Below are 26,258 nucleotides of genomic sequence, written 5' to 3' on the forward strand. Positions count from 1 at the left end.
ATCTTTTTGCTTTCGTTCTTCGCTTCCCGCCCTCGTGTAGTATCGTAACCCTGGCTAAGTAATGGCCGGCGGTTAGGGGCTTAGCTCAACGTACACCAGCGTCGAGCAGCAGCCACGCAAAGAATGGGGTGCTATTAGCCTGCTGTGTCCTGGCTCCAGCGTCGACTTCCTTCTCCTTTCTTCCTTGTCTTCTCCCTCGCCTCTCGCACCTCGCATTTCCTCCTTCCCATCCTTTCTTTAGGTGATCTCTCTCTTTTGTTGTTGTTGTTGTTGTTGCTGTTCTCTTTTGCTTCTTGCCCTTAATATTTCACTTTTTCTTCTTCTTTGTCTTCTTTCTTCTTCGCTTTCTTTGGCTTCTTTCTTTCTTTCTTTCCTTCTTTCTTTCTTCTTCTTCCTCTTCTTCTTTAGACTTGTAACAGAGAGAAAAAGAAAGTAAGAAAGAAAAAAAAAAGAAATAACAACAAAACAGGAAAATAAAGGAAAATAAAGTTAAAAATAAAACGAGAAAACAAGCTAATATCAAACCCACGTATCACCCAACATCCCAATCCCCACCCTTCCTCTCCTCCTCCTCTCCCTTCCCCCCTTCCCCCACGCCCACAGGAGGTCAACTTCATGCTGCTGCGGGCTGGTGATGACCCGTCCGTGCTGCTCCGCTCCGTGAACCGCCTGCTGGGCCGCGTGTTCGTGCCGGCCGTGCGCACCAACCCCTCCGACCTGGACACGGCGCCGGGCAGTGGGAGTGCGCGGGATCATCTGTTGGCAGGCCTGCGCTCCTTCGCCTCGTCCCTGCATGGTGAGTGGGTTGGTTGCTTTTAGTTCCGTTATTGGTTGTTATGGGTGAAAGCATTAGACTAAAAGCAAAACTAAATGATATAAGACGAAAATAAATGTCTCAATGCTCACAAAATACTGATCTCGTCAAAAGAATAGAGAGAAAGAAAAATGTTGAAAGAACGAAGAGGAAGAAGGTGTCGAAAGAATACAGAGGAAGATGCCGAAAAGTACAGAGGAAGAAGATGCCGAAGAATACAGAGAAAGAAGATGCCGAAAAGTACAGAGGAAGAAGATGCCGAAGAATACAGAGAAAGAAAATGCAGAAGAATACAGAGGAAAAAGATGCCGAAAGAATACAGAATGCCTGCCTCCACGTGGTCTCCTGACGGCAACGAAGCTCAGAGTAACATTGGTGTCAGGAATGGGATAGGGCGCTCTTATACCTCCCTGACGTTTCTACAAGCGTCCCCTTCTTTCTAGACAGCAGGGGACACTCGTAAAAACATCGGTTATAAGCGCGCCCCAACTCCAAGGTATAACTACTATGTTTGGGTGTTGAATTACCTTTACAGTCACACACAAACACTTTTACAATCACACACAGCCCCTTAACTCTACTTCCCCGCAAGCTAATTTCTAACTGCACACACATAGCTACCCTCACCCCCCCCCCCCTTACACGCCCTCTGCAGTATCCGAGTCCATCCTTGAGGAGCGGGTGGTGCTGGCGAAGGGGGATGAGGGTGCGGAGGAGGTGCGTGGGCTGTCGGAGGCCCAGGCGGCGCTCACCCAGCCCGACCAAGTGCTGGCGGTGGAGAGGACTGTGGTGACGTGGCTCAAGCAGATTGGTGAGTGTTCGAGAGGGAAGAGGATGGGAAGGGAAGCGGAAAGGGAGAAAGGGAGGGTAGACAGAAGAAGGGTTGGGATTACAGACGTTGATTTGTATTAGATAAATGAAAAAAAATATTGTGGGTGAAGGTAATTGAGAGAGGAAGGAAAAAGAAGGAAGGGAAGAGAGAGAAGGAAGAGGATGGGAAGGGAAGTAGAAAGGGAGAAAGAGAGGATAGAAAGAAAAAGGGATGGGATTACAGACGTTGATTTGTATTAGAATAAAAATTAGATGAATGAAAAAGAGATATTGTGGGTGAAGGTAACTGAGAGAGGAAGGAAAAAGAATAAAGGGAAGCAGAAAGGGAGAAAGGGAGAGTAGAAAGAAGAAGGGATGGGATTACAGACGTTTATTTGTATTAGATGAATGGAAATAATTATTTTGGGTGAAGGTAACTGAGAGAGGAAGGAAAAAGAATAAAGGGAAGCAGAAAGGGAGAAAGGGAGAGTAGAAAGAAGGAAGGGATGGGATTACAGACGTTTATTTGTATTAGATGAATGGAAAGAGTTATTTTGGGTGAAGGTAACTGAGAGAGGAAGGAAAAAGAAGGACGGGAAGAGAGAGAAGGAAGGAAGTGGTGTGTTTCAGTGACGTCAAAAGCAAAGAAAATAAACAACAGTGTCCACGTCTTCAAACCCAAGCCTTCCTGCTCTCCTTCCTTCCTTCCTTCTTCCAATGCCTCTCCGCTCCCCATTCTTCCCCCCTTGAGGTCAAAATAACGTTGTCGCTGTTAATGAATGAGTCCCTCGCCACACAGAGCCGTGACCCAGTGAGAGGCGAGGTCAGGTCACGACAGCTCCTCGGCGGCAATATGTCACCGCTAAACAATCTCTTGCTGACGTTGATGCGCTGTCACTGAACACGAGACTTTTTTTTTTTTTGCCTAGTTTAATTTCTCTTGACTTATTTGCTTTCCATTTTTTTAGTGTTGTGTATTACATGAGGAAAAAAATAAACTAGTGCTCTTTTTTCTTTTTTTTCTATTTTCCCATTACTTTGCTTTCTCCTTTTTCACTATGACTTTATGATTTCCTGTAAAATGCGATATATTTTAATAGCCAACCTGTCTTTTTTTCTTTCTGTTTATCTGCTACATCTACTAAGTCCTAAATGGCTTCTGTTATTTACCTCATTTATTTCCTTCCCTTTCTTTCTCTTCTTCCTTCCTGCTCTTCCCTGTGCTGTCTCTTATTACTTCGCTGGGTCCCTATTTCTTCCCCTTTACCCCCTTTCCCTCCCTTCAAGCCCTTCTTTATCTCCACAATACACTCATTACACCTTCACAGTTGGACAGAATTAGCCGCGAAACCAAGAAATCAATAAAATGAATCAAGAAAAATCTTGAAGAATATATAGCGGAAACGAGTAAATCTAATCCTAAAGAATTTTTTAGCTATGTAAATAATAAAAAGTCACTCACTTGTGGTATCGAACCGCTTGCTAATGATAATGGTAACCACACGAACGATGAAAATGAAATGGCTACAATCCTAAATAACTTTTTCGCATCCGTATTTACCGACGAAGATTGTTTATCACCTCAACCGCCGGAGGTTAGAAGGACCGAAAAGATGTTAAGTGGCGTGCTCATCGTAGAAAGTGGCATTTTATGCACAATTGAAAAGATTAAAGTAAGCAAAGCTCCTGGTCCAGACAAAATTACCCCTAGGGTCTTAAAAGAAATCAAACATCATATTTGTAAAACGCTCTCCATCATATTCAATAAATCTTTAACAGCTGGAAAAGTTCCGTCGGATTGGAAACTAGCAAATGTCACACCAATTTTCAAAAAGGGGGACAAGTCTCATCCAGGAAACTATCGATCAATTAGCCTGACATCGATTGTTTGTAAATTAATGGAGACTATCATTCGCGACAATATGGTGAAATTCTTTGAAGAAAATAATATGATAAATAATTCGCAACATGGCTTCCGTAGTAAACGTTCGTGTTTAACTAACTTACTTGATTTTTTTCATTATATTTTTGAGGTGTTCGATGAAAGCAGATCAGTAGATATCATATATCTGGATTTTCAAAAGGCATTTGATAAGGTCCCCCACCAACGATTGCTCAGCAAACTATTGGCGCACGGTATCTCGGGTAACATTCACAATTGGCTTGTGGACTGGCTCTCTGAGCGGAAAGATAGAGTAGTTCTAAACGGTGTTACATCTAACTGGCTCGACGTCAGAAGCGGCGTACCTCAAGGATCAGTGCTTGGCCCCATGCTCTTCTTAATTTATGTTAATGATATCGATGATGGGCTCACTTGCAAAGTATCAAAATTTGCTGATGACACAAAAATTGCTAGCAAAGTAACTGCGACACTCGACGAAGAAGCTTTACAATCAGATCTAGATCGACCTGCACGTTGAGCCAATCAATGGCAAATGAAATTTAACGTTGACAAATATAAAGTGTTGCACATCGGAAAAAATAACAATCGCGTTCGGTACGTAATGAATGGCAAACAACTTTCTGCAGTAAGTAAAGAAAAGGATCTTGGAATCACTATATCAAGCGATTTAAAGCCCGGTCAGCATTGTTCAGAGGTAGTTAAAACTGCAAACAAATTGGTTGGCTTCATCGGACAAGTCTTTAATAATAAATCGGAAAAAGTAATACTAAAACTGTATAATTCGTTGGTTCTACCCCGTCTAGAGTAGGGACTGTGTACAGTTTTGGTCTCCCTACTACAGAAAAGACATAGAAAAGTTGGAACGGGTTCAACGAAGAGTAACAAAGATGATTCCTAGGTTGAGAAATTTCTCATATGAACGAAGGCTTAAAGAAGTAAATTTATTCAGTCTATCAAAACGAAGAATGCGAGGCGATCTAATAGAAGAGTTTGAAATGTTTAAAGGATTCAGTGATATTAATGCGGAAGATTACTTTACAATTGATCGATCAAATAGAACAAGAAGAAATCACAATTTGAAGATAAGTGGTAAAAGATTCTCGTCGCACGAAGCTAAACACTTCTTCTTCAATCGAGTTGTTAATGTTTGGAACTCTCTACCCTGTGATGTCGTTGATAGTACAACAGTTACGGCCTTCAAGAATAGATTAGACAAGTGTTTTGAATCCAACTAGTAACTAAGATGTTACTCATTGTCGTAATAACATTAAGTTCTTTCGAATACTGGTGTCCTTGTCCGCTTTTATCGCCCGGTTAGTGGTAGCAGTAATGGTAGTTTTTTCCTCTTTCCTACACAATTTCCATGCAGTTTTTCCATGCTGCATGGTTCTTTTTCCTTTCCTGCCAGCTTTGGCTGGAGGGATTGGGGGGTGGGGAGGAGCCTTCGCCTTTGCTGTCCTTCATCTTCCACCTTTGATTAGATAGTTAGTGTAGCTTGTCACAAACAGCCTCGTAAGGACCAGCAGGTCTGCTGTTGTTTGTTCTTCCTTTGTGTTCCTTTGTGTTCCCACCGTCACTGAATCCGTTCCTTGCCTTTCCATTATCCTTTTCCCTCAGTACTGTAGAACACATGAGCGTGAGTACAAATACCAATCAATTTAAAATCAACATATCCGTCACTTATAGGCCTCCAGGCCAATCACGCGAGGATGATGAAACAATGTAGCTCATAGCGTTTTGCAAAGAACACTCCGAAACAGTGATGCATTGATTTTGGGCGATTTTAATCTAGCGCATATAGACTGGCAGACACTCACGGGATCCGAGGGGGAATCGCACAGGATGCTAGACTTCGTTGAAAATAACTGTCCTAGCCAAATGGTTAGTGAACCAACACGCGATAATAATATTCTTGATCTTGTATTAGTAACGCAAGAGAACTTAGTTGACAATGTTAGCGTTGGCGAACACCTCGGATCATGCGATCATAGACTGGTGCGTCTCGACATAAGAGCTCAAACAAGGATTGCAGAGAATAAGATATTGGTTCCCAATATTAAAAGAGCGGATTTTGAAAGAATAAGACAGTCATTAACGAACTTTCAATTAGTATCCAACATCGACGTCGAAGAATGTTGGCAAAACTTTAAAGCTCGATTACTAACTGAACAAAATAAATCCGTGCAATCTTGTGAAAAGCACCAAAAAGTAAAAAATCCTCCGTGGTTTAATAATGAAATCAAACTTGCTGTCTAAAAGAGGAACGTGTTATATTGGCAAAAGAAAACCGATAACTCTACCGAAAATAGTACACGGTACTATGAAACAAGACGACAAGTCAAAAGTTTAATCAAACAGGCGAAAAGGAGGTACGAAGTAAACATTGCGGTAAATTGCAAGTCAGATCCTAAAAGTTTTTTTTAGATATGTAAACAACAAAATAGAGATTCCAAGTGGGATTGGCCCATTAACTGATAATTCAGGCAATATCGTGACAGACAGCCAACGCATAGCGAACACGTTAAATTCTTATTTCGCCTCGGTTTTTAATAGTAGTTCTACCGATACTGCTGCTGTTCCTAACACTATTGAGAATCCCAGTCATTCCCTCCCTGACTTTGAAATCAGTACAAATGAGGTTCTCAAAGCGCTGCAGTCACTTAAAATTAACAAAAGTCCAGGACCCGATAAAATATATCCAAAATTACTTAAAGAAAAATCAAGAGATACTCAAACCTTAAACAATGCTGTTTAATATGTCTTTGCACTATGGTATCGTTCGTAGTGATTGGAAAATGGCTAACGTAACACTCATTTTCAAAAAAGGCGACCGAAAATTACCGGATAATTACAGGTCAATCAGCTTAACTTCAGTTATTGGCAAATTATTTGAGACAATCATTCGAGATAAAGTAATTAACTCCCAAGTGTGTAATTCGCTAATCCTGGACTCGCAACATGGTTTCCGTAACAACAGATCTTGTTTGTCGAATGTATTAACGTTCTATAACGAGCTTTTTGCAGTCTATGATGTTTCAAATTCACTTGATAATATTTATTTGGACTTCCAGAAGGCGTCTGATAAAGTCCCACACTACAAGTTGCTCCATAAAATCAAGGAAATAGGCATCGGGGGTAAGCTTCACGTATGGATCAAGCACTGAAAAAGCAAAGAGTTGCAATAAATGGAGTGACCTCTAAGTGGATGCCAGTCACTAGTGGTGTCCTCCAAGGCTCTGTCCTGGGACCCGTTCTCTTCGCCATTTACATCAACGACAATGACCTTGGTCTCAATAATTTCATTAGTAAATTTGTGGACGACACGAAAATCGGCAATGCGGTACTTACAGAATGTGGCTGGCGGAGCCTACAAGAAGATTTGCGTAAAACATCAGATTGGTCAGTAAAATGGGAAATGCCTTTTAATATAAACAAGTGGCAGATTCTACAAGTTGGATCTAGAAATATAAAGGACTATGAAATGTGCGGCGTTAAATTAAAAGCGTTCACTCGGTCAAAGATCTTAGCGTCACAGTCGCGTCTAACCTCAAGTTTTCCCAGCAGTGCAACGAGTCCGTTAAAAAAGCAAACAGGATGATGGGTTTGATTAAGAGAATTTTTTCATTCAAGAATAAAGATGTTATACTACCTTTGTATTATAGTTTCGTCAGACCTCATCTGGAGTATGCCGTGCAATTTTGGTCTCCCCACCATGCAAAAGACATCACTAAATTAGAAGGTTTTCAGCGTAGAGCAACCAAGATGATTTCTTCCTTACGAAACAAACCCTATACGATCGAGGAAAGGCTGTCACATCTAAATCTGTTTTCTCTTCAAAAACGCCGCCTAAGAGGAAAACTGATCGAGTGCTTTAAAATACTTAACGGTTTTACCAACGTGGATCCGACAAAACTATTTGTGATGGATGATTCGACGCGAACGAGAAATAATGGCGCTAAACTCAAATGTAGACAATTTCATTCAGATTGCAAAAAATTCTACATCGCTAATGCTGTCGTTCGAGATTGGAACAGATTACCACCGTCAGTGGTACAGTGTAACTCGATTACATCGTCTAAGAATAATCTTGACCGCTATCTCCTCCATCTCAATGTTCACTAGGTCAGTTTCAACATCATGGTGGCCGCATAACAACTGTCACTTAGGTTTAGGACAGACCACCTAGTTTGGGCCTTAGGGCCTGCTCGTGTGGTCCGGTTATCTATGTAATTCTATGTAATATTCCTTGCCATCACTCCCGCCTTCACCTCCACAACGCACTCCTTCCACCTGCTTCGCCTCCTTCCCGCCGCCGCAGAGTCCGTCCTGATCGAGATGGAGCAGCTTCGCCAGGAGACGGACGACGCGGGGCCGCAGGACGAGCTCGAGTACTGGAAGCGACGCATGGCCAAGTTCAAGTTCCTCTCAGAGCAGATGGAGTCGCCGCAGGTACTGATGAAGACTTGCCTTAGACTTCGTTAGGGGCTTCTGGTTATTGTCTGCTTGTGTTTACTTGGGGTGAAATATGTATAAGTACTTTTGGAGGTATTTTAAAGGACTTGTAAGCATGTGTTTGTTTCGTCTTTGTCTCGAGAGAATTCATTTTCTTCTCTGGGAATTGTCTCTTTAGGGGCTTGTGGTTATAGCTTTCCTGTGTGTTTACTTAGTGAAACACGTGTCTAAGTACTTGTGGAGGACTTGTAATCATGAGGTTGTGTTTATTCTTTGTTTTGTTTGTAGGGACCGTCGATGTTGTGACTTGGCTAACGTCATTCAAAAAGTAAACAAACGCCTTCAGAGCTTTCTTAGGCACGTTCTTAGGCACTTTCTTAGGCAATACACCACCCACTACCTGCCCTCGTGTTCCCAGGTGCGCGGGGCCATCCTGGTGCTGCAGCTGGCGCGCTCGAAGGTGCTCAAGGTGTGGAAGGAGACGGACGCACGGGTGACGCACAACCTCGCCGAAGCCAAGGACAACGTGAAGTTCGTGTACGCCATCGAGGAGTACTGCCACCCCCTCTACCTCAACGACCCGGTGTGTGTGTGTGTGTGTGTGTGTCATTGCTAGGGGACCCACAGAGGGCCACCCTCGGGTGGCATGATATGCGGGGGTTGTGCGGGGGATTCAAGGGGCCAGGACAGGATTAGGATAAGGGTTTGGATGATGAAAGGTATTGTGATATGGTAAAGGGCCAGGGTTAGGGAGATTATGATTGATGATTCTATTCCTAAATGTGTCAGGAGTGGAACTATTTACTACATGAGATGGGAGATGATTCCACTCTTGGATGCTGCGGGGAAAGAATGAATATTTGAATATACTAGTGTTAGTCTGGTAAGTGTGGTATTTAAGGTTGGGGCTGCTTCTAGTAAATCATGTAGTTGTCGGGTGTAAATAAGTGTCTTTATTTATGTCTACTAAATTGTTTGTGATTTTATATAGCATTTGTTATCTGTGTATTTGTCTTCATGTTGCTAATGGGTCTAGTTTTATGTCCTGTCTGTAATCACGTCTGGCCCGTCTTGCAGCTTTGTTTTGTATGGCCTCTAATTTATTTATGTTATTGTCAGTGTGTGGGTCCCAGACAGTGTCACAATATTCTATGTGTGGCCGAATAAGTGTCTTATATGCATGAATTTTGATGTTTGTGTTACACCTGCTAAGGTTTCTACTCAGGAACCCCATGCAGGGCTCTGTGAGCCTTGGCCCTGATGCCAAAGAGGAAGTTAGTTTAGTAAAAACTGTGCTTCTGTGCTGACACCCTGCCTGGTCAAACTCTTTCGCCTCTGCCTGTCAACATCTACCTTTCCTTCCTGCTGGAAGTATGCCTTCATACAGCCTGTGCCTAAGAAGGGTGACCGTTCCAATCCCTCAAACTACTGTCCTATAGCTTTGCTGTCTTGTCTATCTAAAGCTTTTGAATCTATCCTTAACCGGAAGACTCAAAAGCACCTTTCCACTTCTGACCTTCTATCTGATCGCCAGTATGGGTTCCGCAAGGGGCGTTCTACTGGTGATCTCCTTGCCTTCCTAACTGATTCTTGGTCATCCTCTCTTAGCCGTTTCGGTGAAACCTTTGCTATTGTGCTGGACATATCAAAAGCCTTTGATAGGGTCTGGCACAAATCTTTGTTGTCCAAACTACCCTCCTACGGTCTCTATCCTTCACTCTGTACCTTTATCTCCAGTTTCCTCTCTGACCGTTCTATTTCTTCTGTGGTAGACGGTCACTGTTCATCCCCTAAACCTATTAATAGTGGTGTTCTGCAAGGTTCTGTCCTATCTCCCACTCTCTTTCTGTTGTTCATTGATGATCTTCTTTCCAAAACAAACTGTCCTATCCATTCTTATGCCGATGACTCCACTCTGCATTATTCAACTTCTTTTAATAGAAGACCCACCCAACAGGAACTAAATGATTCCAGGCTGGAGGTGGCAGAAAGCTTAGCCTCAGACCTTACTATTATTTCCGATTGGGGCAAGAAGAACTTGGTGTCCTTCAATGCCTCAAAAACACAGTTTCTCCACCTATCCACTCGACACAATCTTCCAAACAACTATATCCCCTATTCTTTGACAACACTCAGCTATCACCTTCTTCAACACTAAATATCCTCTGTCTATCCTTAACTCAAAATCTCAACTGGAAACTTCATATCTCTTCTACTAAATCAGCTTCCTCGAGGCTGGGCATTCTGTACCGTCTCCGCCAGTTCTTCTCCCCCGCACAGTTGCTATCCATTTACAGGGGCCTTGTCCGCCCTCGTATGGAGTATGCATCTCATGTGTGGGGGGGCTCCACTCACACAGCTCTCTTGGACAGAGTGGAGCCTAAGGCTCTTCATCTCATCAGCTCTCCTTCTCTTACTAATAGTCTTCTACCTCTTAAATTTTGCTGCCATGTTGCCTCTCTGTCTATCTTCTATCGATATTTTCATGCTGACTGCTCTTCCGAACTTGCTAACTGCATGCTTCCCCCCCTCCCGCGGCCTCGCCACACATGACTTTCTACTCAAGCTCATCCCTTTACTGTCCAAATCCCTTATGCAAGAGTTAACCAGCATCTTGACTCTTTCATCCCTCACGCTGGTAAACTCTGGGACAATCTTCCTTCATCTGTATCTCCTCCTGCCTACGACTTGAACTCCTTCAAGAGGAGGGTATCAGGACACCTCTCCTCCTGAAATTGACATATATCTTTTGGCCACTCCTCTAACTCTTTTTAGGAGCATTGAGTATTGGGCTTTTTTTTTAACATTTGTTACCTTTTTTTTATGCCCTTGAACTGACTCCTCTGCTGTAAAAAAAAAAAGAGAGAGATGAAGCTTGAGTAGTTTATAAAAAAAGAGAAGTTGGAGCAGGTGAAGAGTAGGAGGAGGAGGAGGAGGAGGGAAGGATGACAGTTAACATAGGGGGAAGGTAAAGAAACAGGAGGAGGAGAAAGGAGAGGAATGGGAGGTATAAGGAGTGAATAAAAGAAATTGATAAAGGTGGGAGGTGGAGAAAAAGGAGGAGGAGGAGAAAGGAGAAGAATGGGAGGTAGGAGGAGGGAAAGAAATACAATAGAGGTGGAAAGCAAAGAAAAAGAAGAAGAATGGGAGGTATGTCATTGGTGAAGAAGGATGACAGTAGAGGCAGGTAAAGAAAAAGGAGAAGAATGAGAGGTAGGAGGAGGGAAAGAAATACAATAGAGGTGGAAAGCAAAGAAAAAGAAGAAGAATGGGAGGTATGTCATTGGTGAAGAAGGATGACAGTAGAGGCAGGTAAAGAAAAAGGAGAAGAATGGGAGGTAGCAGGAGGGAAAGAAATACAATAGAGGTGGAAAGCAAAGAAAAAGAAGAAGAATGGGAGGTATGTCATAGGGTGAAGAAGGATGACAGTAGAGGCAGGTAAAGAAAAAGGAGGAGAATGGGAGGTAGCAGGAGGAAAATACAGTTAACAGAGATGGGAGGTAAAGAAAATAGGAGGAGAAGGGAGAAGAATAAGAAGTATGTCTCATGGTGCATTCCCTCTCGTCCCCCTCATCATCGCCCACCACACTCAGCCCGGCATGACGCCCTACATCATGATGCTGTTCAACACGGTGCGCATGATCCACTCCATCTCCAAGTACTACAACACCTCCGACAAGCTCTCTGCCCTGCTCATCAAGGTGTGTGTATAGCTGTTTAATGACCCGATGATTCAGAAAGCCTCCCAAACTCACTCTACAAAGGGGGTATCTCTTTGGCTGACTGGTTGAGGAGTGACGTTCCCATCTAGCTGGTCACAGGTTCGTTTCCTGGTGCCGGTAAAACTCTTTCCGGATATGGATTATTTTCTTTTCCTCCACAGATCACCAACCAGATGATCCGAGCCTGTCAGGTGTACATCTCTCGGCAAGGCACAGCTTCCATCTGGTCCCAGCCGCGGTCAGATGTGCGGGTCAAGATACAGCACTGCCTCAAGCTGCACGCCACCTACCGCTCCGCCTACCAGAAGACCAAGGTGAGGGATGAAGAGGGAAAGTGATTGTAAATAGTGTAAGTGATAAATGTAAATTTGAAAGTATGAGGAATGGTGTGATGTGAAAATGAGGGTATGAGGAAAGGCTCTGTCGTATCGATGTAATTTTGTTCAGTTCCACACTTCGACATAGAGGTTTTGTAAGCTGCCAAACCAAAAACACAAACTATGAAAATCCTTTGTGTAGTGTGTCTGGTGTTGATATAGAAGGTAAGAAATCTGAGGGAACTATGTAGGAAAACTCTTTGGTATCTGGTGCTGAGTTGCAGAGTTTTACCCACACTAAGAAAGGTATCACAAAAGCTTCCCTCACTCATTCTTCTCTCACTCACTCTCCTTCCCCTCCACACACTCTCAGGAGAAGCTCGAGGCCATGCCGGGGGAGCGTCCGTTCAGCTTCAGCGAGCAGTACGTGTTCGGGAAGTTCGAGGCATTCTGCTGCCGGCTCAACAACATCACGGGGCTCTTCGACGACATTGACAAGTTCTCCGGCTTCTTCGAGGGACGCGCTGAGTGTGAGGCGAAGAGACACGTTGTTCTTTTTGCTCTTTTTGTTGCTGTTCACATAGGGTTATTTTTTGTAGTGAGGGAGAGAAAGGGAGTTTTTGTTGGTATTTTTTTAGAGAGGGAGTTTTGTTATTATTTTTAGCATATATTGGATTTTTTTTACATGTTATTATTGTTGATCTTTTTGTTCCTTATAGGGTTATTTTTTTAGAGAGAAAAAAAGCGAAAGAGTTTTGTTAGTATTTTTAGGATTTCTGGGATTTTTTTACATGTTTTTATTGTTTTTTTGTTCTATTCTTATAATTTTATATATATATATATATATATATATATATATATATATATATATATATATATATATATATATATATATATATATATATATACATATATATATATATATATTTAGGTTATTTTGCATTTTTCTGGAATTAGGGATTTTGGGGAAGACTATTTTTTATGATATTAGACATTTCAAGGCGATAATAGTTGGTCAAGTAATTATCTTATTTTTAGGGATATTAATAATTTTTAGGGAGATTTATCAATATATTTAGCATTTTAAGTTGGGGATCGTTAGCTGAGAAGTCCTTAAAAGTAGGTTTGGTAGTATATTAAAATCATTCAGTAGTGTAGATGAGACGTGTTTTTAGTTGCATTGCCCAAAAGGTAGAGTAGATGTACTATTTCACTTCTCTTTTTCCGTTTTCACAAGATTTCACGTTCACCAGTCATGAATTAACGTAACAATTTGCTCTGTGATTTGATGTTCCATACAGAAGACAGAGCAAAAGAACTACATCACTTATTATCCATTTTTCACAAGATATAATTATGGCCAGCACAGTCATGAAGTAACATAACTCTTTCCTATATAATTCAATCTTGCGTGCAGAAGCTAGAGCATGCATATCTCTCACTTATTTTGTCACTTCTATCAAGTTTCACGACTGGCATTATATAAAGTCAACGTTATATTTTGTTCCCCTAATACAATGATTCGTCCGCATACATTCTTGCAGAGGAATCCCCACGGAAGCTTGTGTGCCGTAATGTATTGTTTGGTGGTGGCTTTGGTGTGTGGTGCGGAGAGATAACATGTATGGTTTTGTTGTTGGCGGTGATGATAACGGTGAAGTGTCGAGGCTGGCGGCAAAGTGACGCTGCCAGCTCAACAACACCTGCCTAGCTTGACCCTAAACACTCGCCTTTCCTGTGTCCCGCTCATACATGACACACTCGGATCATGTCATGTGCCTCCTCCCACAGCTCTTCCGTCACCCTACTGCAGGAATGGAAGGATTATTGTGCCTCCTTTATGTTCCTATTCACTAAAAACTATATCAGTTCAAAGCTGGTGGGTTAAGACAAAATTCCTACCCATATTTTGCCATATAAGAGTGGAACCATTAAGCTGTTTTTGTGTTTCTTCCCATCAGTATCTCTGTATTTAATTAAATGAACAGAGACCTTACATCATTTTCCTTGTCCATAGTTCACTTGTTAATTACTGGTTTCATTTCTGCACTAAATTTCTCTAAGGAAGAAGTCGGGGCATATGTGTGAATTTCAGCTCATTGCCTCAGTGCTCATTTTTGTGTCTTTAGTATTTAGCGGCAGTGTGAGTGTCGTGGCGTCACACAGGAAGGGCGAAGCACTAAACCAGATGAAGTAACTAGTGAATGAAGAGTTAACAAGTGGTGTGTGGTGGTGTGCTAAGTGCCGTAGATCGAGACCCAATGCCCGCTATGCCCTCCTTGCTGCCCCCCTCTCTCGTCATGCTGTGGCTGGGTGGTGGGGGCGGCGGGGCGGGGCAGAGGACCACCGCCAGGGTTCCTTGCCATGGTGGTGGGCCTTCCTGGGGCTTCCCATCTGCTTGAAGAATACAAATCAGTCATTCAGTTTTGGCATACACTAGAGAGGGGGAGTTGTATGTTTTCCAATTAGTACTTTATCATTCCTGTTATAGTAGTCACCTATTTCTATCAGGTTATAAAACTCTTCTGGAGAACTGAGCTGAGGTATGGAAATGATGTACTGTCAGGATAAACTTTACTACGTACTATTAAACTTTGTCTGGCAATATTTCAGTTCCATTTGCTCAGTTATTTTTCAGATTATTTTTTTCCTGGTAAAAGTACAGAGAATGGTACTTACAGATTGTAGAACGTACCCTAATAGGACATCAGTAACAGGAAAGTGGTCTGCTCCTCTTGTTGTTTTGTTTTCATCATGGATCATTGACACAATCACTTTGTTTTGAGTTCATTGGCGTCCAGCAGGTGTTGGAAGCCTCCCCCGTGGGTCGTTGGGGCTCAGTAGAGACTCAACTGTTCTTCTGCTCACAGCTTGTGTGTTCATCCATTGTTTTGTTTTGTTTTCGGTATGATGCCGCATGCCGGCGACACGTCTGTCTCCCCACAGCCTTGCTGCCCATGGAAACCGGTAAGTGAGGTGCACCACTGTCTCTCTGTCTCTCTTCTTCTTGTTCTGTCTCTCCCTCCATCCTGTAGTTGTTTTGTCCTTTATCTCCCCCTCCTGTAGTGGTCTCGTCCTGTGTCTCTGTCCCTCAGGGGTAGGGTACCTACTACCTACTGTCTCTCCCTCCATCCTGTAGTTGTTTTGACCTTTATCTCTCCCTCCTGTAGTGGTCTCGTCCTGTGTCTCTGTCCCTCAGGGGTACTACCTACTGTCTCTCCCTCCATCCTGTAGTTGTTTTGTCCTTTATCTCTCCCTCCTGTTGTGGTCTCGTCCTGTGTCCCTGTCCCTCAGGGCTGCTACAGGACGTGTCATCTGTTTAGTCCCAAAACTTAAGTCTGGGAGGACTCTGGAAAATTTTTGAGTGTCAGGAATTAGAGTTTTCATTATTTGTCTTTTGAAAATGATAGATTAATGTGTACTGCAGAACTAGTACCAAGGGAATGTACATTGATCCTCATGAGATGACTTTTGACAACTAATGTAACTCTGAACTTGTCCAAGGAAGGGAGTCAGTGGCATAGCTAAGAGAGATTATGGGGAGGCGCTAATTGAAAATGTCCCCAAGCTCCAAATGGAGGGGACCCCAAGGACCTCTTAAATTCTTGCTACACTTAATGGGGTATTATCCTCTTGTGACTCCCCATGAATGGTAGTCCAACCCTCCCTGCTGTAGCTGTCTTGTCCTTTCTCTGATGCTCACTCACCTTATCCCCTCTGTCTTCCCTATTCTTGTAGCTGTCTCGTCCTTTCTCTGATGCTCACTCACCTTATCCCCTCTGTCTTCCCTTTTCTTGTAGCTGTCTTGTCCTTTCTCTGATGGTAACTTATCCCCTCTGTCTTCCCTATTCTTGTAGCTGTCTTGTCCTTTCTCTGATGCTAACTTATCCCCTCTGTCTTCCCTATTCTTGTAGCTGTCTTGTCCTTTCTCTGATGCTCACTCACCTTATCCCCTCTGTCTTCCCTATTCTTGTAGCTGTCTTGTCCTTTCTCTGATGCTAACTTATCCCCTCTGTCTTCCCTATTCTTGTAGCTGTCTTGTCCTTTCTCTGATGCTAACTTATCCCCTCTGTCTTCCCTATTCTTGTAGCTGTCTCGTCCTTTCTCTGATGCTCACTCACCTTATCCCCTCTGTCTTCCCTATTCTTGTAGCTGTCTTGTCCTTTCTCTGATGCTCACTCACCTTATCCCCTCTGTCTTCCCTTTTCTTGTAGCTGTCTTGTCCTTTCTCTGATGCTAACTTATCCCCTCTGTCTTCCCTATTCTTGTAGCTGTCTTGTCCTTTCTCTGATGCTAACTTATCCCCTCTGTCCTCCCTATTCTTGTAGCTGTCTTGTCCTTTCTCTGATGCTCACTCACCTTATCCCCTCTGTCTTCCCTATTCTTGTAGTTGTCTTGTCCTTTCTCTGATGCTCACTCACCTTATCCCCTCTGTCTTCCCTATTCTTGTAGCTGTCTTGTCCTTTCTCTGATGCTCACTCACCTTATCCCCTCTGTCTTCCCTATTCTTGTAGCTGTCTTGTCCTTTCTCTGATGCTAACTTATCCCCTCTGTCTTCCCTATTCTTGTAGCTGTCTTGTCCTTTCTCTGATGCTAACTTATCCCCTCTGTCTTCCCTATTCTTGTAGCTGTCTTGTCCTTTCTCTGATGCTCACTCACCTTATCCCCTCTGTCTTCCCTATTCTTGTAGCTGTCTTGTCCTTTCTCTGATGCTCCCTTATCCCCTCTGTCTTCCCTATTCTTGTAGTTGTCTTGTCCTTTCTCTGATGGTAACTTATCCCCTCTGTCTTCCCTATTCTTGTAGCTGTCTTGTCCTTTCTCTGATGCTCACTCAACTTATCCCCTCTGTCTTCTCTATTCTTGTAGCTGTCTTGTCCTTTCTCTGATGCTAACTTATCCCCTCTGTCTTCCCTATTCTTGTAGCTGTCTTGTCCTTTCTCTGATGCTCACTCACCTTATCCCCTCTGTCTTCCCTATTCTTGTAGCTGTCTTGTCCTTTCTCTGATGCTCACTCAACTTATCCCCTCTGTCTTCCCTATTCTTGTAGTTGTCTTCAGTCTTCCCAGTGTAGTTATTCCATCCTCTGTCTCTTCTTTCCTCTTGTAGTTGTCTCTTTCTTTCTCTGTTTCTCATTCTTTTTTTCCCCTCTTACTCTCTTACTCTCTCCTGTAGTTATCTTGTTCTCTGTCTCCCTCTGTCACTTTCTTACTAAACCCAATTCCCTCTGTCTTTCCCTTTGCACTTCTGTCATCCTCTGTCTCTTTGTCTTTCTCATTCTTTCTTTCCCATTTCCATCTCTCTCCATCTCTTGCATTTGTCTCATAATCCTTCTGTCACATTTCCTTTCTTACTTTTTCTGTCCCCCTTTCTTTCTCTCTCTCTGTCTCTCCATCCTTCTTGTAGTTGTCTTCTTTTCTGTCACTCCCTCTCGTAGTCGTCACATTCCCGTCCCTCAGACAGTCTTCACGTACACGATGACAGCGACTTGCCTCCTCCCGTGCTGGCCCGTGGAGTGGCGGAGTGACTCGCATCCAGAACACTGACTGAGCTCACTCCAGTCCTGCCAGCCCTGCCTCACACCCCTTTACCTCCTCACCCGACACCTTGCCCTTTCCTTCTCTTGCCCCCCTCACCCTGCTCTTCAACCCTCTCGCAGCCTCACTCACTTGGAATGGCCAAAGGAAACTCACGTGGCATTCTGTGTTGTCTGGGCTGCAAACTCGCCTTCTTTCTTCCTTCTTCGATTCTTCCGTCATGGCTGTCCACTTGTTCCGCTTCAAATGGTTGTTTTTATTGATTTTTCAGCAGCATTTTGACATGTTTTGTGTACTGTTACCGAGTGCTTGTGAACGACGAGTGTGTGTTAGTGTGCGTGTTTGGATGTGGGTGACATACTAGTGTTTCCATATGGTTTGACCATTAACATAATTTCCAATACAAGAGGAGGAGGAAATAGTTGAATGGTAGTGGGGTCATAGTACGAGTAAGGACGTTCATACATTCATTCTAAAGACAAAGGGAGGAGGTTTTGGTGGAGTGATAATAGGGTCAGGATGAAAACCTAAAAAGATACTGTACAAAAGAGATAATGACCCACAATTGACCTCTCTTTTTGGCCAGTCTTCTCCCCTTCCTCATGGGAGCAGTGCCTGGCGGGCCTTTTTGTTTTCATTTGTGTTTGCCCTCGAGCTGCTTCTTGTGCTGTAAAAAGAAAGTATAGTCTCGTTTTATGGCTTGACACAGCTTTTGATCTGACTTAGCTTGACTTAACTAACCTTGCCAATTCAGACGTCACCCGAGACACCTGTTTCCCCGAGGCTCACCCGAACACTACCTTATTGCAGAGATTCTGACGTCCTGCCGCTGTACATTTGTCGCCTCATCGCCTCTCCTCCTTCTCAGCTTCTCGACCCCAGACTCGCTGTACATAACTCACTCACTTGGATTCCTCACTCCACTTCCAGCTTTGGACAACCCGACACAACACTCACTAAACACATCCTTGTACTTATTAATCTTTAGTCACAGAACTGTAGGTCATACTTGATCTTAGACTTTCCTTTCAAAATTTGAAATTTTTTAAACAAAATTTCTTTCAATTTTTGCACCATGATAATTTTTTTCCATTTTTCGTTAATTTCAGGTATTGGTCAAACGGGCAGTAATAAGACCAAGTCAGGTTGTAATAAAGTAATTTATAATTAAGCTGAGCTTCTCCCTGACACTGGACCACAGTGTCGGCTTCTCCCCGCCTTCCTTGGCCATGCCAGGGCCTCGCGGCGGGGGTACAAACAGCCTCGGCGTCCTCACTCACGCTGTCACCACCAGGTGAAAAGAAGCTGTTACTTGCACTTCAAGTGAGATTCTATTTGTCCACTGGTCTGTTCCCCGGGGCACAGCGTCACGGCTGTGTGTGTGGCGTGCTGCACGTGGGAGGCGGTGCAGCGTGGGGTGACCTGCTGTGCCCCAGGATGCTCACTGGCCACAATGATGAGAAGAAAAGAGTCTGGATGCTGAGGTCACTTGTTTATATTCCCGCTGGCGAGCAGGACGGCCAGACCCACCGGGTTAGTCTCGCCTCAGCGCCCACCAGCGCTTCAGCCTCAGCCCCGCCCCCTTGCCCCCTCACAGAAAAAAATGCACCCCATTGGAGGCTGAGAGAAACATTCTGGCTGTTAATGAAACTTGCTGTTCCGGGAGTTTATTTTCTTGATGCGTTTGCATTTATTCTCCTTCGACGAGTCCCCTCGGAGCATGAGGAAAGCATTGATTCATTACATCCAACTGTTGAGAAACCCTCGAAGTGGAATAACTGTGAAACTTGCTAAGCAGACCTTCCATCAACTACTCGTTTGCACTTTTCTTGTGAAATATGACTCCTGTAATTTTTTATCAAGACCAAAGTATGAGACGACCTGTTATTCACACAGATATCACCGAAAAGTACCACACATCACTGACCTCTTAAAGGGCGGAAACATTTGCAAGGTGTGTGCCTTGCAGCTCATTACCCTCAATACAGTGTACTGACCATTTTAATTCCTGCAAAACTGTCTCTCCATCTTAAATGTTAGAGGTGAGGCCCACTGTTTTTTCTTAGCATTGTAGCTTGATACAGTACCATTGACAGAGTCACTGACAGCCATAACATTCTCTATAAAACACATCAGTGTAGTCCTCCATTAGTCTCTTCATTAGTGTACAATTAGATATCAATCACCTTGACAACAAACTGTCTCTCCTCGGAGGCCCCTGTAGGCAGCGTGGGAGGGTTGGCGCAAACCCTCGGCTGAGCGCAGGAGCCCTGGCCCACGGGAGAAGCACACAGAGCCAGACAGACAGTTTTCAGTAGGCGCCTCACCCCCTCACCCCGGAGCATTTTTCACAAGTAGTGTTGTAGATTTTTTAACTCACTCCTGCGACCCCATAACCCCAATCAGCTGATGCAGCACGCAGTGACCACCAAAGGGCAAGAGAAACATGTAAATAAACCCCAAACAACACATGTACAATTATACATACACAGACTTTAAAAACACCACACGAGTATGAGGCAGCACCGTGGCACGTGACCTGCGTCATGTGTACCGTACAGTGACTGACCAAAGCCAGCAGCGGTAACCCCTTGATGTCACGGCGCGCAAAGCTTGGTGGGGTTGTGTTGTGTGCAGCAGCAACCAACTTCTTGGGTAGCAACACCTGAGGCAGCCGACTACCTTCGTGTGGCTGGCGGGCCGCTGTTCATGGCATGAAGTTAATGTTATTCTTACCATGGTGTCCAGTGTGTCCTTCTCTACCAGAGACTCGGCGGAAACCTTCACTGTGACGCCCCTTCGTCTGTCTGACTTATGGTAGTGTGACTGTTAACTACCAGCATGAGTCTTCCCACAATGATCACGATGGTTATACTTGTGTGTCTTGAGATGCTGAATATTTGGGTCGAGTCATCATGAATATTCACCATTTGCAAGACTTCTGTGGGGGTGTTTAATTAAAGGGATGTGCTGTCAGGAGGACGGTGAGTTGAGGTACTGAAGGGATTGCTAACACCTCTCACCACTACCCCAACTCCAGCTGTCCTCCATGACACTTGTTACCCTACACACCACACTTCACTGTGTCTTTGATCTTGTACTCTTTTTAAATGACACCAAAAACAGGATTAAAGGTACTTTTTTTTTTACTACTTACTCATGAGATACAATTCAATATGAAGTGGATTATAAGGAAACTTTTTCACTTCCACTTGAGACGTGTGTGTTGCAAGCCGTGGGTGCATGTTGCTTCCCTGCCTGGTGATGAGTGTTGCACGTGTTGCGTAGCCCCACATCTGCTGCCCTAGCCTAGTGTGTGTCGCCTGGATGGAGTCTGAGCCTGATGAGTCAGTCACTGTTTGTCACGCATGCGTAAGGTCTTGAACCTCAACTAACTAACTAACTAACTTAAGCTTTTAAATATGATAATGTGTAAAACAAAAATCATAAACCCGAGTATCATAAAGCTGTATGTAGCCTTGGTTTGAGTCTTGATGATAAAGAGTCTAATATCTAGGCAGAACAAGGACCTGCCTCCTCCAGAGTCTGCCCGTGCCTCCCCTGCCACCCCTGCCTGATTGACGCCCTCCCTCCCCCAGGCCTCCGAGACATCCTCAAGTCGTGGCAAGAGATGTGCAACGAGATCTCACAAAAATCCTACGACTACCTCGACTACCGCGACCACCACTTTGACACCGACCTGGAGGTGTTCCGCCAGCGCATGAGCTGCTGCGCCAAGATCCACATCATGGTGGAGAAGGAGCACGAGGAGATCTGGGAGACACCAATGGCCTACAAGATGCTGGCCAGGTGTGGCTCTCCTGGACGTAGCGTAGTGTCTCTCGTAGTGATTTAGGGGTGGGAGGCTGGCTATGTCTTGGTGGCGTTGAGATAGGATATTAACCCAACATTTTTCCTTCAGTGTCATATAATAGCAACTGTCATTTATTCATGGACTTCTTAAGGCCCATTAACATAAATTTTCTCCTATGAAGGTTTAGTTATGGGACATTTTGGCAGTACAGGCTGATATTGATTTTCAGGTGCATATTTAAATCATCCAATCAACCTCCTCTTTGTGAAACTAGAAAGGTGTCCCATCATTCTGAAAGGCTGAGATGTTATTGATATGTAGACTTCCCTAGATCCATTGATATTAATTCTGCACCTTTTTCAATAGTCATAATCATTTAATCTGATATATATGTTAGATGAATACACGATACCTCTACATCTACAACTGTGTGTCCTTCACCAACCATCACACTCGGCCTGACGGTCCCCACGGCAGGTTTGAGAAGATCGCCGTGGTGGTGCCGCAGCTGGACGTGGAGGGCAAGTACCGCCGGATCCTGGCGCGCTTCCACCAGGAGCTGGAGAAGGTGTCCCGCATCTACTGCCGCCAGTGTGAGAGTCCACCCCAGCTGCGCGGCCTCCCTCCTGTGGCTGGTGAGGGGAAGATGTGCAGTGTTAGAGGCTCCTGCCCAATAAGTTTAACCATGAATACATAAGTCTTATTACTATATTATGTATCCTTTCTCTTCAAGAAACTTTACCCCAAACAGGAAAGATTCAATGGGCCCGGAGTCTGTTTCTGCACCTGGAGGAGCCCATGATGTTCTTCAAGGACCATCCGGTGCTGCTCAAGATGCCGGAGGGGAAGGAGGCGGTGAAGAAGTACAACCGCATTGGCAGGATGCTGGTGCAGTATGAGCTGGCCTATTACGATGCCTGGAGGAAGCAGAGTGTGAGTGGGATAGAATAAAAACTAGTCGATAAGGAAAGTTAACTAGACAGTGATGTAGGAAGATGGTATTTTTTACTTGCCGGCAAAGTAAGTAGGTGTCAAGAATCTGTGAACCGTTCCCACAGATGAATGACATCCAGAAGTCGCGCTGCACGCTGGCAGGTGCGGCCAGACACAGAAGAGCTCTACGTCAACTGGGACCCGAGGATCTCCACGCTGCTGCACGAGGCCACCAAGATCCAGCAGCTGGGCTTTGACGTGCCGTACATGACACAGCTGCTTCTCAATAGGGCGCCGCTGCTGCTCAAAAAGAGGGACATGGTCAAGGTGAGGGATGCGCAGAGATTTGGTATTTGGACTAAGGGCAGCCTTATTATTTCCCTCAGTAATCAGTGGTAGTTTAATGATCTGTGATAAAGATGATCCTGAATACAAATCAAAATGAGGTACATAGTGTTCTGTTTCCAGCACCTGTTGAATGAGCACATCCGAGTGTTGGGCAAGGTGAGCAAGAGCCTGACGCCACTGCTGGTGCCTCACGTCACCAAGCTGAAGGAGGCGCTGGACCCCCTGCAGACCAGCCTCACCTGGTCCTCCATCCAGGCCCACAGCTACTTTGACCAGGTGTTCCAGGCGGTCAGGGCCTTTGAGGTGCTCATCGACAGGTCAGTGACAACACAACCCTTGCAGTCTCTCGCCTTATGATAGTTTTATGTCAGTGTTTATCTGTTGTAATCTCTGACGCCATTTACTTTATGAAATTCTCCCTCTCATGGTTTTCGTGGTAAGAGAATCCATCATTCAGTTTATAAATCTCTCTCTCTCTCTCTCTCTCTCTCTCTCTCTCATTTTTTATGTGCTGCCCATAGTTCTGAAAGGCTCTCACGAGGGTCCAGGTTTTGAGTGGCTGCGTTTCCAACCGTAACTTTCATCCGTAACTTTTGTGCAGAGTGAACGACATCTTCCACCACCGCATGGAGGGAGTGCTTGCGGCCATGTCCAGCGTGAAGCTCTACGTGCTGCCCGACACGGCACCCTGGATGCTGGACCTCTTCGTGCACAACACCTGGCTCACCTGTTGCCAAGCCGCCCAGGTGAGAACAGGAAACACCTTCATCTTCACTATTATCGATTGCCAAGTGTTCCTCTTACAGTACACTTTTTTACACCTCAAACTCCCTCTGTGCTCCTCTCATTTATTATACTTTTGCTAATATTATCAAACTATGCCTTCAAATGTTTATAATCTTTTACTTCAGTATTCACAAAACAACCCTGTATCCTTCTCATTTATTATACTTTTGCTAATATTATCAAAACTATGCCTTCAAATGTTTATAATCTTTTACTTCTGTTTATGCAAAACAACCCTGTATCCTTCTCATTTATTGTACTTTTGCTAATATTATCAAACTATGCCTTCAAATGTTTATAATCTTTTACTTCTGTATTCACAAAACAACCCTGTATCCTTATGTCATTTATTATACTTTTGCTAATATTATCAAACTATGCCTTCAAATGTTTGTAATCTTTTACTTCTGTATTCACAAAACAACCCTGTATCCTTATGTCATTTATTGTACTTTTGCTAATATTATCAAACTATGCCTTCAAATGTTTATAATCTTTTACTTCTGTTTATGCAAAACAACCCTGTATCCTTCTCATTTATTGTACTTTTGCTAATATTATCAAACTATGCCTTCAAATGTTTATAATCTTTTACTTCTGTATTCACAAAACAACCCTGTATCCTTATGTCATTTATTATACTTTTGCTAATATTATCAAACTATGCCTTCAAATGTTTGTAATCTTTTACTTCTGTATTCACAAAACAACCCTGTATCCTTCTCATTTTTGCATTTATTCACTAATCTTATCAAATTTACTTATACCTTCAACCATTTACAATCTTTTAACTCCACATTTGTAATCCAACCACTCTTTACCTACTTTTCTCATTTCCAGCTTCAGCCTCTAGTATACCCTCAACCATTTTCAATTCTTCAACTCATCATTTGCTTAACATCACACAAAAATACTCCACACCCATTCCTTTATATCCATACTAAGCTACCTTTCCTTTTTCTTCTTTTTCGCAGGAGCTGAACAGCGTCAGCTTCGTGTGGTGGAGGATGCAGTGCTGGAGCTGATAGTGTTGGTGCTGGTGGGCGTGGAGGGCGGGGGGCAGGGCGACCAGGGCAGCTACAGCTTCCTCACGGCTGATGATCTTGATGATGCCACAGACTTGGATGACTCGCGCTCAGGTCAGTTCTTGTGGTTTAGTTTTGTTTGATGGGAATTGGTTGGAAAAGTAAGAGGGCTAGATATATTAATGCCCTTTTATGCAACTTACTTTACTTTTGTTTAGTGAGAATGTGTAGGAAAAGTAGGAAAACCAGACTTACTAATACCTTTTGTAACATTTTTCTAATTCTGGTCAAGTATATAGCTTTCTTAAAGCCAGCTATTCATTCTAGAGACATTAACCTTACTATCCCTGCAAGTATTTGTTAGAAACTCACCCAAACTATTACTCTAGAGATATTAACCTTACTATCCCTGCAAGTATTTGTTAGAAACTCACCCAAACTATTACTCTAGAGATATTAACCATACTTTCCCCCGTGAATATTTGTTAACAGCTCCCTAAACCAACACTGTAGGAATATAAACCATAATTTCCACTAAATATTTGTTAACAGCTCCCTAAACCAACACTGTAGGAATATAAACCATAATTTCCACTAAATATTTGTTAGAAGCTCCCTAAACCAACACTGTAGGAATATAAACCATAATTTCCACTAAATATTTGTTAGCCGCTCCCTAAACCAACACTGTAGGAATATAAACCATAATTTCCACTGTAAATATTTGTTAGCCGCTCCCTAAACCAACACTGTAGGAATATAAACCATAATTTCCACTAAATATTAGTCAGCAGCTCCCTAAAACACTATGATATCATTTTTGTCGATTATGTGAAGTTCCTCAAATATTTCATGGCATAAGCTTCAGGAATTCTCACGGCCACAATATGAACTGTCCACAAACACGCCTCCACAGTGTCGTCAGGCGGAGGGTCGTCGCGCCGCAGCCCTGTACCTGCAGCAGAGGGGCCCTTTGCTGCCACACTGGAGCTGCCCTCAAAGACCCTCACACCACAGGAAAAGGCCGCAAGGAAGAAAAGGGAGATGCGGGAAAAAGTAAGAATTGATCACTCTAACTTATATAAGTATTTTGAAGGGGTAGTTAGTTCTGTGATTTTAGTAGTAAGGTTTTTAGCCACTTTCAATGTACAATTTTTTATGTCATATTCTCTCATAGGATTGTTTGCAAGGAATTGGATTTCTTATTGTCTAGCGACCTCTGAAGGCATTTTCACCATATGCTTTACTGTACTTCTTACTGTGCAAAATTAGTGGTGTGTTTTTAGTACCAGTATGATAATAGCTTTTATGTATATTTTCTGATGTGTTCTTTCACAGAGTTTTCTACAAGGGAATGGCCATTTCTTATTGTCCTGATGCCTCACTCTACTTCTTATTTCCATCTCCAATTTTTGTTTCTTTCCTTCTAATGGTCCTCACAGATTGCTTCTTTGTCCTACTTCCCCTTTGTTCTTCCACCTTCACCATCATCACCATCACCAGCATTCACCCAACACTCACTCGATCTCGTGCAGGTGGAGGTGGCGGCCAGGGACCTTCGCCGGGCGTACCACAGGAGGGTGCTGGACGTGTTGATCAAGTCCGTCAAGGGTGCACTTGACTCCATCCGCCGCCACACCTCCGTCAATAACCCACGCGGCCAAGGTATTGCGGTGGACATTCTTAGGAGATACACTGTTCTTTAGTTGATTTAAATGTCATGGTGCACTGTTTTGTGTGTGAGTTGCCAAGGTATTGCAGGGGACATTCTTAGGAGATACACTGTTCTTTAGTTGATTT

The 26,258-nt window shown here is 43.6% G+C and overlaps 1 protein-coding gene and 1 long non-coding RNA gene across 2 annotated transcripts in view; one reads left to right on the top strand and one right to left on the bottom strand.

The window, feature by feature from the left end:
* Positions 1-518: 518 nt before the first annotated feature.
* The window catches only part of LOC126988336 (dynein axonemal heavy chain 5-like), a 36,379-nt gene continuing 10,639 nt past the window's right edge, over positions 519-26,258 (top strand). Inside the window, exons 1-17 of the mRNA XM_050846394.1 lie at positions 519-796; positions 1,470-1,625; positions 7,846-7,976; positions 8,398-8,562; positions 11,573-11,680; positions 11,863-12,015; positions 12,392-12,548; positions 14,965-14,985; positions 21,152-21,362; positions 21,844-22,001; positions 22,118-22,299; positions 22,462-22,626; positions 22,768-22,964; positions 23,249-23,393; positions 24,440-24,572; positions 25,375-25,514; positions 25,994-26,123. Coding sequence (XP_050702351.1) covers positions 616-796; positions 1,470-1,625; positions 7,846-7,976; positions 8,398-8,562; positions 11,573-11,680; positions 11,863-12,015; positions 12,392-12,548; positions 14,965-14,985; positions 21,152-21,362; positions 21,844-22,001; positions 22,118-22,299; positions 22,462-22,626; positions 22,768-22,964; positions 23,249-23,393; positions 24,440-24,572; positions 25,375-25,514; positions 25,994-26,123 — 2,533 coding nt within the window. The 5' untranslated portion in view covers positions 519-615. The remainder of the gene's footprint in view (positions 797-1,469; positions 1,626-7,845; positions 7,977-8,397; positions 8,563-11,572; positions 11,681-11,862; positions 12,016-12,391; positions 12,549-14,964; positions 14,986-21,151; positions 21,363-21,843; positions 22,002-22,117; positions 22,300-22,461; positions 22,627-22,767; positions 22,965-23,248; positions 23,394-24,439; positions 24,573-25,374; positions 25,515-25,993; positions 26,124-26,258) is intronic.
* On the bottom strand, positions 15,351-16,831 carry LOC126988531 (uncharacterized). Its single transcript, XR_007742177.1, has 3 exons — positions 16,502-16,831; positions 15,964-16,077; positions 15,351-15,901 (listed from the first exon to the last, which is right to left on the bottom strand). It is a non-coding gene; the product is annotated as an uncharacterized LOC126988531 (long non-coding RNA).

Source organism: Eriocheir sinensis, chromosome 69 (assembly GCF_024679095.1).
Source record: "Eriocheir sinensis breed Jianghai 21 chromosome 69, ASM2467909v1, whole genome shotgun sequence".
Classification (NCBI taxonomy): Eukaryota; Metazoa; Arthropoda; class Malacostraca; order Decapoda; family Varunidae; genus Eriocheir; species Eriocheir sinensis.